Source organism: Lissotriton vulgaris, chromosome 4_1 (assembly GCF_964263255.1).
Source record: "Lissotriton vulgaris chromosome 4_1, aLisVul1.2, whole genome shotgun sequence".
Taxonomy (NCBI): Eukaryota; Metazoa; Chordata; class Amphibia; order Caudata; family Salamandridae; genus Lissotriton; species Lissotriton vulgaris.
Window position 1 is genome coordinate 657,784,281 of NC_141691.1, and position 15,759 is coordinate 657,800,039.

The following is a 15,759-nucleotide window of genomic DNA, read 5'->3' on the forward strand; positions in this document are numbered from 1 at the left end:
CCCGATGTAGGTAATTTCATTTTACTGTTTCATAAATACCGATTGATACCGAATCAGTATTTATGAATCGGAAAACAGTATGTAGGTAAAAAATGGTTAAATACCGAATCGGTAACAGTTGGAATCCTGACTCAGTAATTACCGAATCGGTAATGTCTGAATCAGTAATTACCGATTCGGTATCACCCATTCAACCCTATGGTCCTCCAATCCCATAGGAATGAATGGGAGATACCGAATCGGTAATTACCGATTCGGATATTACCGAATCGGTATTTACCGAATCGGTAAAAGCTGATCCCGAAAATTCGAATGGAAGACATGTGAGCCACTCAACCAATCAGGGACACCCACCACACCCCACAACAAAGCTAATGTGAAATCAACCAATCCGATGCAAGTACCACACCCAGTACCTGGAGTTGGCCACACCCATGCAGGTGCAGAGCCACAGAACTGTTTGGAGAGCTGGAGGGGAGACAGAGGAGCAGGCTGCACTGAGCCCCAGCAGAGCATCCCCATGGAGTCCCAGGAAGCCCAGAAGGATGGTGTTGACCGAAAAAGGAAGATCAAATTCAGCACAACTGAGCTCCAGGTGCTGGTGAAGGAGGTAGTGCAGCATTACAGCCAGCTTTTTGGGAGACAGTCCCTGCAAGTGGCAGAGTCTGTCAAAAGAACCACCTGGCTGGCCATCCAGAGCAAAGTAAATGCCCTTAGGATCACACATCGTGAAATAGAAGACATCAAAAAAAGGTGGTATGATCTGAGGATCACCAAGAAAAAGAAGATAGCAAGCCAGAGGAAAGAATCTTCAGCCACTGGTGGAGGGAAGAGCCGTGCACCAAGCCTCACTGAACTGGAGCAGATGGTGGAATCCACAATGGAGCCTGAAAGCATACACGGGATTGGGGATGCTGACAGCTCAGCCAGAGCTGCAAGAAAGAAAGGTAAGATGCATGGACATGAATCCCCACCCATTCCCTGGGCCCTTCCCCAATGTGGGTTACACATGCACAATCCAGAACACATGTCAGTACTCACCAGCAATGCATCATGGTAGTCGTAGTCATAGGAACATTCATCAAAGCAGCCAACACAGAACACTGCATGCCATGCCACACTCCCCATACACAAGCAGTTGCAGCTCAGGAAACTGTGTGATAGGAATTTGTCCAATGGAAACACACAGGTGATCATTGTCCATGTCTTCCCACAGGAGAGTCATTGCGCAGTGCAGCGCAGGGATGGGAGGCAAGTGCACCAGCAACGGCTGCGAGGGAGAAGCCCACAGACAAAGCAGGACCCTGCACTGTCCCTGAGGACACTTGTACCACGCAGGCACCCACAGCAATGGAGGAAGACACCACAGCACAGCCACTGTCACCGCTGCTGTTTGAGACACAGACTCCAGCAGTACCTGCAGGTGCAACAACACCAAGCTCAGGGTCCTCTGTGCAATTGAGGCCAAGGAGGCAGGACGTTCCACCACTCAGGATCCTGGAGAGCTCGGATGAGGAAGAGGTGGAGGTTCAGACACCTAGCATTCCAGCAGTGCCTGGGAACGCAGGGCAACAGGGGTCATTAGGATCTGGGCATGCAAGTGCCCTTGGTCGTAGGGCACGTGAGCAAGAGGAGGGACATGATATGCAGGGGGTCTTTGCCAGGTTGAAAAGCACCATGGTGAGGATCCAGCACATACAGGCCAAAGGGATCATGGCAGTGCACAGACAGGTGCGCATCCTCAATAGCAGGATGTCAAACATTGATAGGGGGATATGCTCCATGGCCCTAGGAATGGAGTCCATGGCCAAAGGAATGGAGTCCATGGCAGAGGGGGTGAGGGACATGGGTGTGCGCATGGGTTCCCTCTGTGACAGGCTGGAGAGTGACCAGACAGAAAGGCGCAGGAACAGGCATGAACTTAAGCAGCTGAATAAATCCATCAACCACCTGGCAACTGCAACCACCCTGCTATGCCGCCGGTCTGTGAACATGCAGACTGATATTGTGCACTGCTGCAGTGACTTGTCCAGGGGGGTGGTGAGGGTGACCTCTGCTATGGAGATACTGCTGACACAGCAGACAGCCACTGCTGGTGACACGTGTGTCGTGGACACGGAGGAGTTCACAAGCAGGAGTGGATCCAGCACGCCTGTACAGGATGTTCGCCGGAGCACCAGGCTACATGCTGATGACCCTGGCACCACTGCGCAAGTTGACCCCCTGCCCCGTGGCTCTCACAACATCATGCGTAAACGCAAACATTAACATTTCAACCATAACACAGGACAGGTCACAGTGAAGTGAACTTTGGCCACCCAGTGTGAAAAGTGGATTTTATTTGGTTCATGTGGTCTTGAATATGTGGAATCCGGTAGTACAAATTAAACAGAGTGCTTCAAGAAGTAAACCTGCCTGTGTATCATCAATCTATTAGAAATATGTTTGTGATTTCTGCGCATCTCAGTCTGCCATCTGTTGCTGGCGCTGCACCTGCTGCATTGTCATCGGCTTGTTCTGTCCCATCATCCATGTCCACATGATATGTGAGTTCTACCTCTGTGCCCTCCTTGGTGGCAAGATTATGCAGCATGGCGCAGGTCGCAATAATTTTACAACAGATTAGTGGCGTGTACTGCCGTGCACTTCCACTCTTCTTATGGAGGCACCTAGATCTGCTTTTCAGCAGTCCAAAAGTACGTTCCACAATGCAACGTGTTGTTCTGTGTGCCACGTTGTAACGCCTTTCGCTCCTGGTGGATGGATTCAGGTAGGGTGTGAGAACAAATGAACGCAGGGCATATGCACTGTCACCTGGGTGGAAAATGAAATTTTGTTTAGTCACATACTCATAACTGATCCTTCTGCATTGACTATCAGGGTGTCTCACACTTACTCACCTAGCAGATATCCATCCCCAAAATCACCAGCCACAAGGCGTCTGTATATCCCACTATTCTGGAATATGTAGGAGTCATGGGTACTCCCTGGAAATTTCGCTACAATGTCCATAATCATGTTGGCAGCATTGCAGATCACCTGCACATTGATTGAATGCATAGACTTCCGGTTTCTATATATGTGTTCAGTTGCTGCAGGTGGGCATAGTGGGATGTGCGTCCCATCGATACAGCCTATGATGTGCGGGAACTGTGCGAGGTGATAGAAATCTGTTTTTGTCTTTGCTAGTTCAGCAGGTGTGTCAGGGAACTCTATGTAGTGTTCCATCCTCTGCATCATGGCGTTAAGGAATTTTCTAAAAAAATCGTGACAGGCAGCTCTGGGACATCCCACCTACTGCAGCAATCACATGCTGTAGCTCCCAGAAGCAAGAAGATGTAGGCAGCACAACACCTGCACGTGGGGTGGGATGGCGTGTGCTCTTGGGGTTGGGTGTTCCAGATATGGGTGGAGGTCCCTGGCCCTGGGGTGGAGTCTGTACCTTTGCAGGATTTCAGCTTCAGTCAGTTGGAAGAGGGTGATCCTCTGCCTATACACCTGCTCCTCCCTTAGCCAGACCCTCTCTCCTGCTGCCTGTATCCGTAGCCGCCTTGTAAAGACATAGAAAGCCGCCATTGTGATTACAGTGTTGCATTTTGGGGCCTTCTTTTATAACCTGTACCTGGTTTCAACCTGCTTTCAATCCATGGTAATTACTGACTCTTAAATACCGATTTTCATGGAATTCGGTATTTTTTGTGTTTTCTACATCTCGATATGCCATTTTTACCATTTCTTAATTACCGATTCGGTAAATAAGGAATCGGTAAGTTCCGAATCGGGAAATTACCATTTCTTATTTACCGATTCGGAAAATAAGAATTCGGTATTTTCCGATTCGTGAAATACCGATTCGGAATTTTACCGACTGGTTTTTACCGATTCGGTACATTTTTTGTCACATACATCTTGAATCTCTTATACCGGTCGGTAAGGGCAGAAATTATTGATTTTCGGCCGTTACCGACCGGTATTTGCCTACCTACATCGGGCCCTAAGTGAGTTGTGTACGGTTCGTAGCCTAACTGGATTTTAAAATTGTACTTGTATTTTGAACTAAATCCTTTTATGAGGGGGTTAGCAATTCAACCCCAGCGACTCTGGTTGGGGTGTGGGCCAGATTATGACAGAGCCATTGTAAATAAATACATATTCAATATGTCAGGGTTCCCACGTCGACACTGTCATCATCAAAGTATATTTTTCATTATATCATATTCTATTAGAATGGGCGTATTGAGTATGAAAATTACAACCGTATCAAAATTATCTATGAATAGAATTGAAAGATTAGAAGCAAATCATTCTGTGATAGAGACACCCTTTATTGTGAGCAGTACTCACAATAAAACACTAAGATATTTTTTTATGTCTCTTCTCAATAGTGATGTTATACAATTAGTGTGGACCACCATGGGGGCAATGTGAGTGTCTAGAATCTGTTCATTACCCTTAGACTGTCTTCTTGGAGTAGGATTTTGTATAAAGAGTAACTGTCTAAGGACACTAATAGCTCAGATTCCTTCAGAAAATATGGTCCTATTTGGGGGAACTCTCAGTCTCTTAAGTATAATGAGAGGTATCCCGGGAAATTTCTAAATGAGAAACAGGAACCCATTTCAGCTAGTAATGCATCCTTCATTTTCAGTGGTTGCCAGCTGCCAAATGCTGTTCTGTAATTCAACCGGGTGTTTTGGTCCAGCAATAGGAAATACATGTCACCTAACTGACGGTAAATCTCTTTGCTATATTTTGTAGTTTCTGGGACCTGAGTCCTTTATTGTCAGTAATACCAGTAAAAGGGTGCATTTAGTAGGATCTTGATTGAAAACTAAAAGATTCTACCTCTTAGATAAAAAGTAATTTTGTTCAGTGAGAATGTAGTTTAAAAAATTAACTACTGTTGTCATACACATATTTTTTGTTACTTATGCTTGTTGTGGCCCCAGCAGTATTGTTTTTATTTTCTTTGCTAATCTGCAGGTGAGATATTGTAGTGTTGACCTCAGTCCAATTTGTTACTCGGTCCTCTGTGTAAATAAAAGGTTGTGCCGTTGTCCTCTGATGGACCTACCTGGATTTCTTTGCATCCAAATCGTCAGAGGACCCAGCTGAGGACCCATGAAGGTTACTACTCTGTCTCCGTTGCAGCAGTTCTAAGTGCAGGATTGGTTGCGGTGGGGAGCGAAGTAAGTCAGTTGTTCTATTGTACCTATCAAGCAAGTAGGGAAAGGCCTTCTCCTTTCTATAGTACTTAACGTCTTTCTGGAATTTTCTGAGCTTTTTATTTCGTTCCATTAAATTGAATTCTGAGATTTTCTTTTCACTGTCTAGCATAGAGAATGTTGTCAGATTCGAGAACTTGTTTCTCTTGTTCTGCTATTGCCTCCAAATCAATTGTGCTATGTTCAAATGAAGTATCGACCTGTAGAACCACCTGTAACAAGTTGTGGTCATTGGACTGAAACCCAGTCTCAACTAATTAGCTTCAATTATTATTGCTGAGTTATTACATAGCTGTAACCCCAGAGAACTAATGTTTACTACAAAGTATCCAGGAATCACTGAGGAATGAACTACAGTACAAACCTGCGTGTTTATGCATTTCTCGAGAACGGACAGAGAGCTCTCAGTGTGTTATATTGAAGGTCCAAATAATGAAGGATCATCTATCAATTTGGCAATGTACTCTTTGAATGGCATATGAACTTCTCTGTTGCTTACATACTAGCAAGTGTTGCTACAAGTACGAGCTGTGGAAAGGAATTCAATAGCAAGGCCCTTGCAGCAGTGATGTAAGGCAAAACCCTGGAGGTTATGTTATGTTATGTTATGTTATGTTATTATATTCTTCTAAAGCGCCTTATCACCCAGAGGTATCTAAGCGCTGATGATGAACACACAACACCAGTAAGACTGCCAAACCACCCACTACAGTGGCCCCCATGCTTCCAGAAATAGCACAGTCTTCAATTTCTTTCTGAAGATAATGAGATTAATTTATTTCCTCAGTGTGACTGGAAGAAAATGCCTTGCTCGAGGGGCTGAATTTGAGAAAGCTCTGCCACCCTTGGACACCAGGTTGAACCTAGGGCACATCAAATTGCATGCCTCAGTGGACCGAAGGGACCTGTTTGGTGCATATTTAGTCAGTCGATCCTTGATATAGGTAGGAGCTGAACCATAGACCGCCTTATGCACAATACAGAGGCTCTTAAACTTGACTCTCTGAGCAATTGGCAGCCAATGTAAACCCTGAAGTAAAGGTGTAGCCCTAGCACGCCTAGGCTTATTAAAAATGAGTCTGGCCGCATCAGGTCTCCTGTAGAATGGTATGAGGGGGCCTCAAGTCTCCCATTTCTTTCCATGTTGTTAGCAGATTTTTAGGAATAAAATGCCAACATTAATTCTGATAATTGGCAATGTGAAGAATTAAAGTTGTGTCTGTGAAGGCATGTGAGTTTGACAAATCGTGCACTTTGTGAAGGATGTTGTGAGCTTGCCTAAGGGGGAATTCTATGGCTTAAATGTATTCTTTGCATGGGGGGTTTCGGGAGCAAAACTCAACGATAGCTGGGTTTTAAACCATTTTTTAACCTATGCAACACTTCTTGAAATGAAAGAAGTTTTAAAAAACTGATCACAACCTTTTCATAAGCGAAACTCCCAATTTTGACACTGCTACTGAAAATGCGTCTAAAATACATACTTGTTCTTACCATTAACCTGGCTATAGAATTGCTCTTTAATAAAATGTTTTGGTGAGACCTCATTGTTGAAGACCGTAGCTGTTATTTTAGGTTATGATGCCTGTTCGTGGTTGAGCAAATGTACACTGGTTAACAAGCTCTCGTGACTATAAAGTGGCTCTCGGTGGCTTACGCTAAAAAGCTATAATGTTTACATTACCTGAAATCTCTCGGACAAAGGCGCTCTTCTCTCACAAAACCTGAATGGACGTTTATGAACATAAACAGAATATGATCCTGCCCCACACATAGCTTATAAGCTCACGTTGTTTCTGACCATCATTTGCACACCTGTATTGGCGTTGAGCATATATAATTGGCAACATCTTGGGTGTCATAGGAAACATTTATGCGCAATTGTGGGTAGGAAATTCCTAAACACATATATCAGGCGTAACATGTACAATGGGGCTCGGCACATTAACATGAGCATTTATTTTTGAAATTGTTTCTTCTTTCTTTATAAATAGCTTGACCTGTTGAGCAGAGATCACTTCCGGCCTCTGTTCTAATATTAAGCTGCAGTTCTCCAAGCTCTTGATATGAATGATGGCTTGCTTACAAGTACACGTTGAACTCTGGGAATCATTTCATTTTACAGAAGTACAATTATTTATTTGCAGTTTGCACAAGAAGGTCCGACTCCGGGCAAAAGCTGGAGCAGGGGGGAAAGGGAATAAAAGGAGAACACAGTGAACAGACTCATGAGAGCAAATAATAATAATACAAACAATAACATTACGCATACAAAAAAGTCGCAGGGAATGGCAAACTTGACAGTTCCTTTGCCACTCCTTGGTGGCGTTTCTGTCAACCAGCTTCCTTACATTCTTTTCCAGCTGTGGGAAACCGGCCTGCATCCTTCCTGGAGTCCATTCAATAGACTTCCAGCTCCGTGAGTCATCAATAAGGGCATGTGCTTGAAAGCATTTTAAAGCAAGGTATTCTTCTTCATTCAATTGCTGTACACATTCAGCAACCGCCTTTGTTTTTTCCCGAGCGTGAACAAAACTGAAAGTTTTCGGGGTGCCAAATAAGCAGTCCTTCGTCTGTAGAACATATATAAACACTTATGTAACTGTATGTGTATACATAAAGACTTGTTTCAGATAATTTTCACATAATGTGCGTGCTAAAATGTTTGTGTGTGTGTGAACACCCCTTTATGTGTGGTTGTGTACATGTGTGTGTTAGTGTGTGCCATCATTTGCATGTGTGCATGTTTGGTGCGAGCATATGCTCCTATGTGTTTATGTGTGCAAATGTGCAGTGTGCAATGATAAGGGCAAAAGTGATGGAACAAGTGAAAGTGAAGAAATACTTCTCAACAACATCTCCGGTGACGGTTCTTCAATATGACCTTTCATCCGCTCATTGATGTCATTCTATTTGTTCATTGATGCCACTCCATCCACTTTTTTTAATGACTTCACAGCATCACAATGTTTAACAGTTGAACGACTTCGAAAATCCCAAAATCAAGACATATATAAAAGTAACTCCAAATTGCAATGCTTTGGTTGTTAGCCAAAAACAGAGGATCAGCTGAAAACTTTCAATAAAAAAATGATGACCCACTAACAGAATAAACTATCCATTTGTTAAAGCAAGCACGCTACTTGCCGTTGTAAAGTTCCACGATTTCAAAGTTCAATGCAGATTTAGAGAGATTTGTTCTTCTTTTAGTAAAAACAATATTTGAAAATAATCCTGTTGCTTAGCAGAAGTAGATAGTTGAGACTCACTAGACGGTGAACTTTTCAGCCAGAAGAAAATTAGCATTCTAATTTTTCGTCTTCTGTACAAATGCAACCTGGAAACCCAGAGTTTGAGTGCAGAATCAATTGTCTTTTAGGCAGGAAAATAGCAAAGAGAGTGTGAATTTACATAAAAATGTCACTTCTCTTGCTGCACCACACCACCAACGTGATCATGGCAGCAGTCAAGAAGACAGGTATTAAAATCAGTGTTGTCAAAATTTCATCCGGCGGATCTTCCCAATCTACTTCTTCAGATGTACAGTTGGAAAAAAATTGCTTGTGAATTCCAGTGATGTAGCACTCTGCGTGGGGGTTCGGCCAAAAGCAGCCCGTCCCAATGGCCTCGTCTTCTGTGCATTTGGAAAACACATCATAGTGCCTGGAAAGCAAAGAAAACAAAGTTAATGTCGCTTGTTATGCAGCAGGGCTGTTTTTGGTAATCACAAAGATGTCAAAGACAGCTTTCACAAGTTCATATATTTTAGTTAGGCAGCATTGCCATCATTAGAATTTTGGAGGCCCCATGCAAGAAATATTTTAGGTGCCACTGTTCAGAACACCTTCGATTTTTAATTCATATTCTCTGCTAACTCAAGCCCCATTAACTACAAATAATGTAGAATAGTATAATAAAGGTTGAGATATAGAAATTGAGCAGTGTGAGATAGAGAGAAAGTTCACATTCCGAGGACCCCTTGGTAGTTGAGTGCCCTTGGGCTATTGCCCACTTTGTCCATGCCTTTAAAAGTCTCTGTTAGGTAGGGATTTATATTGCAGCAGGAACATCTCAAATGTGGCACTGTAATCAAAACAGACTGTGTATGGGGAACCTATTTGAGACATTCCTTCAAATATTTTCAATTTGACCCACTGGGAAATGGAGTGATTTGCCCAGAATCACTGACCTTGTGGTAAAGTAATGAATACAGCACTAGAATCAAGGCCTTCAGGCTTTAATGTCAGCCATCAGACCATTCTTTAGAATTTACAGTAGGCTTAGGCGATCATGTGGATCTTACAAAGGATGACTAGCTAGACGTGTATTACCAGCTTCATGCATCCTGTAATATGGAGGGAAAAGTGGATCTATAGCGTGAGGGTCCGGAAATGCAGAAATCAAACTAATGAAAAAGCCAGCGCATCCTAACAGGACTGTGATTCAAGGTGTCGATCTATCTGTTAATCAAAAAGACTAGCTAAATCTTGCCCAATCAAGATTGTTTAAAAAACTTTTCTTAATTCCGCGCCATATTTCCCAAGCGCAAATACACCTGGAATATGGATTAATAAACCAGATACCAGCCAGACAAGGGGTCCTGGACAAATATTACTGGCGAATGAGGGCCACTGAAGATAACACGCTAGCCCATCACTGCTGGGAAGAGGTCGAAAAAGAGGCTAGGCAGGCTAATTCCACATTCAAGACTCCTAGGCAAGGGCTTCTATCGCTAAACCTGGAAGAAGCTTGGCATTCACCAGTGTCATATCTTGCGTTTAAACAAATCACTAACAAAGCCATCAAACAAGCATTGTTGCAAATAGACAGAGCATTAATGGCTGGCAAAAGTCATGCCTGGATTGTGATGCCAACATATAAACAACTGAAACAACAATCCTATTTACAAGAATGCTTTAGGGATCACTATAAGCAGACCTTCCAGGGATTTGCGATTTTGCGATTTCACGGTTTGCCGCGAAATCGGCACTTTTAAAAAATGGCGCAATTTTTACTAAAGTGCTCGCGAAATTGGCACTTTTGTAAAAATGACACGATTTTTACAAAAGTGCCCATGAGATCCAGACATCCAGACCCCACAGAAGACATGTAAAATGGGATAAATTAACAGTGTCCTATCGAAAAAGTATAGCTTAATATCATACAATGCACTGCAGCTCCACACAATACACCTGTACCTTACATTTATTGGAGGGTTCAATCGCTCAAACAACAGGAAGCAGTAAATTATTTTAAATACCACCGTGAGGTGTGTTACTTTGTTCGTTTTTAGAAATCTTTACATGTGTGGTGCTTAGTCCAGGGCAGTAACAAATTAGTTTGACTGACATATGGTGCAATGCAAATGAAAGCCTATTTTATCTTTTTACGGCATTTATATTTTTAGAATAAAAGTACGTAGTTGGGCATTCCAATCCAACACGAGCAAGTTATGAAGATGGAAGATTCTAGAATCTCAGCCAATGAAAACTTCAAACCTCCCCCAAAAAGTGTACACAGAGCAGGTATTGTGCACCCGTACTATAATTATTACCGTGGGCTATTGATTAGTGCTGAAAATGCTACTAGAGATCAGAATTGGGTGCACGACTGTAATTAGCCTGTTTAGCTCTTACTCAGGCTTCTGAACAGTCAATTTATCACTGCTTTGGGCAAAATTAGCTTACATTGGTACGGACAGGGGCTATTGGCTGCTATTCAAATCCTATATTAGTACAGTTCTTCCTGTTGAGTCTGTGTAAGCTCTATGGGTCTACTAGAGGCGTATGTCATGGCACTTGCGCGGTCCAGTATTATTTCCCCTACATATTGCAGACTTTGGCATGCAAAATGGGGATTGGAAGACAGATGTCCAGAAGCTGAGGCCTTCCGTTTATGATGCCCTTTATTTAGCAGATAACACCGCTCCTATCTCCCAAGTTTTACAAAGCCTTTTAAAGTATGCAAGATAAGATTATATTTTTAGAAACTGCAACAAAAATGCAAACTCTCTAGGATCAAAATAATTGTTTGTGTGAAACATTTGTGAAAGGAGTCATGGTTTTATTGGGAAATAGTAGGCTGAACAGTTTTACAGAAGAATGGGAACTGGAATTTACATTTAACTAGCCTGATTAAACAGGTTTCCTCAGGGTTGGGTGGGTTATCCACTTTTGTTATTAACATGATAGGGGGGCGTGTTTCAAATATGTATATTCTGGTGTAAAATAGTGTCTGTTTTTCTTTATGGTAACGATGTGTGGGCAGTGCTTGAAGGGTGGTGAAAGCAGTGGTTGGTCTTTAAATCGGGTGTGGCCAAAGAAGAGAAGCTAGATACCCTTTCCAAGGGATGTGGCCTATATAAATAAGGTATGCAATGGGGGTTGGAAGCGCAAACCAGGAGTAATCAATTATTACCAAAGAATATACCAACTATAATACAATGGTGCAGCAGTGAGACCCTCGCTGTCTTACGAGAGCCAGTGAACAAAGAAATGTAGATGCTACCAAGACCGTCGCAGCACTGCGCACTGTTCACAAAGTGGTCATAAAATGACCCTCTAAATCATTAAACAAGATTATATACAATGAACCAAAAACTTTATAAAACACGTTGACGCAGTTATACTTGTAAATGTAAATCTTTACATGTAGTTTAGGGTCAAAGGTTCATTAACACCACATTTTAGTAGTGTTCACATATAAAGTAAAGTACAATTCATAGCACAATTATCATCATAGAGTACACATGATCATATCTTGACAATAGATCTTGTAGGGGCCCGATGCATTTCGGGACCGAAGAGTCCCTTCTTCAGGGGCCAAACTGTAAAGGAAAATAATGAGCATATATCACTCGACAAGATTACATGGTAAAAACAGCAAGAGGTTACTCAATAATGTGCATATTGTCTTGACCAAAAGATAGCTTAGCTAGTTGATGCCAGCAGTGTAGAAATAACCACCACTTAATACCTGTGTTCAAAAAAGACAATAGGCTCCACGTGCATAAAATAGTAGTGAGAATGATGCGGAAGGAAGAAAAAGCAGTGCTAAAAAGAACATGAAAGGTGCAATCCAAGTTTAAATCAAACAACTAAGAGCCAGGATATGTGGAATAGTAATAGTAACACTACTAAAATGTGGTGTTAATGAACCTTTGACCCTAAACTACATGTAAAGATTTACATTTACAAGTATAACTGCGTCAACGTGTTTTATAAAGTTTTTGGTTCATTGTATATAATCTTGTTTAATGATTTAGAGGGTCATTTTATGACCACTTTGTGAACAGTGCGCAGTGCTGCGACCGTCTTGGTAGCATCTACATTTCTATATAAACAAGGGCTTTGATCAAAATATGTGAACTAAAATACAGCATGCGAGTCTGATCAGTATTTGAGTGTCTGACTGTGAGTTTTCTGTTATTTCATCCAGACAAATAACACAACTGAAGTCTATGCCTAAACAAAGCCAGACTTATGATTTTGTTACAAATACTTAGAACTGTACCAACCAAACATGGTTGCAACTGGGTGGCCATGTCTATTGCTAGTGGTTACATCCTACATTCTCTGTAATTTGAGGAAACCAACAGGACTGACCCATAATGAATGGCTCGCTGAAATAGCCAGAATTGCCGCATGTGGATGAGTTATTTGCTACCTTAATGACAAGATATCCATGCTGGGGTCGGTGTGGAAACCCTTGTTCAAACCTTAAATATCTGCTAAAGACTTTTGATTCTCTAAAGAGGAACAGGCTAATAGCTGGGCAACAACCTAATATTAGCAACATTGCTTCGGGTGGGCTGGAATAATTGTCATGATAGGGAATTTAGTGCTGATTTCTCCAACGCCAGTCTTGCCCTTGTCATGCAGTGTGCGGCGGGCCCTGGGGGTCATTGCTGTTGGTGCCCGCCGCACACTGGGCGCGTGGCGGGCCCTAGGGGGGCATTGCTTTTGGGGCCCACCGCTCAAGGGGCGGGTCCCCGCTGCTATATTTAAAAAAAAGAAAATCTTGGTTGGCCTGCCGCGTGCCCAGTGTGTGGTGGGCCATGGGGGATTGCTTTTTGGGCATTTATTCATTAACATGTTTATGTCCTATATGTAGCCTTGAAGCTAAAGTGTCTACATTGTAAATAAACCAAATATACATAGCTTCATGTTGCTAAATAACTAAAAAAAACTAAGATATCTGTGTTTGTTGTAGGAAAAACGGCCAAATAAAATGCAGCAAAATTCCAGCTAAATTTCCATATGTGTGCTGCTAAATTTCCTTTTTTGTGCCGCTAAATTTGCTAATCCATGCCGCTATATCCTGGGGGGTCTGTATAAGAGGAACCTAAGCTTGCTAAGATTGTTGTGGTTTCCAATCAAAGACCTTACCCCAAAATGGTTACGGACTTGGCCATCTCTGGATTGTCGCCTCTGTGACAAGGGAGAAGAGTCGCTATTACACCTATTAAGTATTTGCCCGGCCTTACACAATCTAAGGAAGATCCTCCTGAGGCCAACCGTAAGAGAAACACAAGTCAGGACCTCTAGGGCGGCTGTGATAAAATGCCTCAGTGGGTCTTCGATACAACTCTCCTGCAAAAAGATAAAATTCTTGACATTTGCGACTCAAGAGCTCGAAAACAAAGGCAACAGCAAAACAGGAACTGGGACATATGGTCACTTTGCAGCCGGACCGAGATCCTCCTTGATGCACTTCACAGCCTACTCTCCTCCCTCTTCTCTTTTAGTCCTAGACACTGCACGCACTCTACTTGAGACTGGGGGGAAAGACACATTTAATCAAATATAAGCCATAACGTGTGCTGCATCTCTTGTCATAATAGTCATTTGCTAGCCCCAATCTTCAAATGAGAGAGCCATTGCCTTATAAAGTGCTACTCCTGTTTTCATTCTTCTTGTATATTTAAAAGCACTCTCCCTGTTTTTACTCATCATGTACATTTGTGCAATGCTGCCCAGAAAACGGGGGTATGTTTTATTCTATATGTTGTTGTTTACCACATGGTGGTATGTTCCACCCTTTAACGATTTTAACAAATCAAATGTTCCCACTGTAGTTCATGTTTTGAGTGCATTTGTGTGTTTTCTGTATAGTTCTATTTTTTACCAGCATGTACGCAAATATATAAACAAACTTGTGTAAAAAAATTGCTGCTTTCTTTGCGGCTTGATAGGTTTTCCCCTGCATCACCACCAATGTTAAGTCACTGGGTGTTTACATTGACTTTTGCACTCATTCAAGAAGCACAGGAAAAAAATATACCAAGAGACTTATTACAAGATTAGCTCACATATTACCGTCCACTGTGCATGCTCTCATGCATTCTCATATCAAGATGGTCAGTGCCCAGTCCCCAGGTCTCCAGGACTCCAACCTCTCTCAGTAAAGGACACACAGCTCATCAGTCCACACAAATATAAGCACCCAGCTTTCAAGGGTCTCCATTGGCTTAACATCTTTGTACACAATAAATTCAAGGCACTACACTGCATCATCGTCTTGGTTTGTCAAACCGACTATCTATATTAGCTGCCTGGAAAATGCTTCTTTTCTTGCCCTACCTGCATCACCTGCAGCATGGACTACAAATTGTTGTGGAAGCCAAAGGCAAAGAAAGAAAAGTCAAGAAGATATGTTTTTTACTCATTTCCTCCAAAACTCCGAACAATATTCCTTCACCTGGTCACTGGCCCTGTTACCTCTGACATTCTCTAAAGAACACAAGATTTTCTACTTCTTTACTAATTTTCACCTCTATTTTATGATTTCCTCTCCATGTGACTCACACTGTGCAAATGAACAAACCATGTCACAGCACCGCTGATACTCTCCCTCCTGTTTTTATAATGTGTGCCTCTTCTCTTTGTATCCCCCATTCCTATGTTTCCTATGTTTGATGACCTCAATTACTTATGTAACCTACTGCCTCTGCTGCTGTAACACTCTTGTCTCAACAAGCAACTCCCTGACCTAGAAAAGTACTCCAATTCCCTCCCAGGTTATTTCTTCAGTATGAAGATAAGCGCAATAACATAATCAATAAATGAAAACCCTGGAGTGGACAAGATTGAAAACTGATAAAGTCTGGTACAAAATACATCAAGCTCACAGAAGAAAAAAACAAAGGAGATTGTCCTTTTTAGAAGTCATGTGAAACCTCTTTCAGTACTCAAAAGGCTGTGGGAGAGCTTTCCACAGCCTTTTTAGAACATGTAACATAGCACTTTTTTGTATGTTTCAAGTACTCTTACAAACCTTTGTGAACTAACTTTAAAATGCACAAATCCCTAATAGTAAAAGTGCAAAGATGGCACAGTCCTTTTTCTTTCTACTAATTACACATGAATATTCTGCGAATATCCTAATTTTAATCCCATTTTTGATGTTTTAAGCCAAGTTTCCAAAATACCTTTGTGACTTGCCCCACTGTGTCTTCTTTATGATATAACAATGGGTAATTCTTAAGGTTGTCATACAACATTAAAATGAATTAAATGCTGATGCCCAAAACATT

At 42.1% G+C, this 15,759-nt stretch overlaps 1 protein-coding gene across 1 annotated transcript in view; it reads right to left on the reverse strand.

Moving 5' to 3' along the window:
- Positions 1 to 7,168: 7,168 nt before the first annotated feature.
- RAMP3 (receptor activity modifying protein 3) overlaps positions 7,169 to 15,759 on the reverse strand; it is a 1,178,278-nt gene continuing 1,169,687 nt past the window's right edge. The window contains exon 4 of the mRNA XM_086964913.1: positions 7,169 to 8,888. Coding sequence (XP_086821039.1) covers positions 8,633 to 8,888 — 256 coding nt within the window. The 3' untranslated portion in view covers positions 7,169 to 8,632. The remainder of the gene's footprint in view (positions 8,889 to 15,759) is intronic.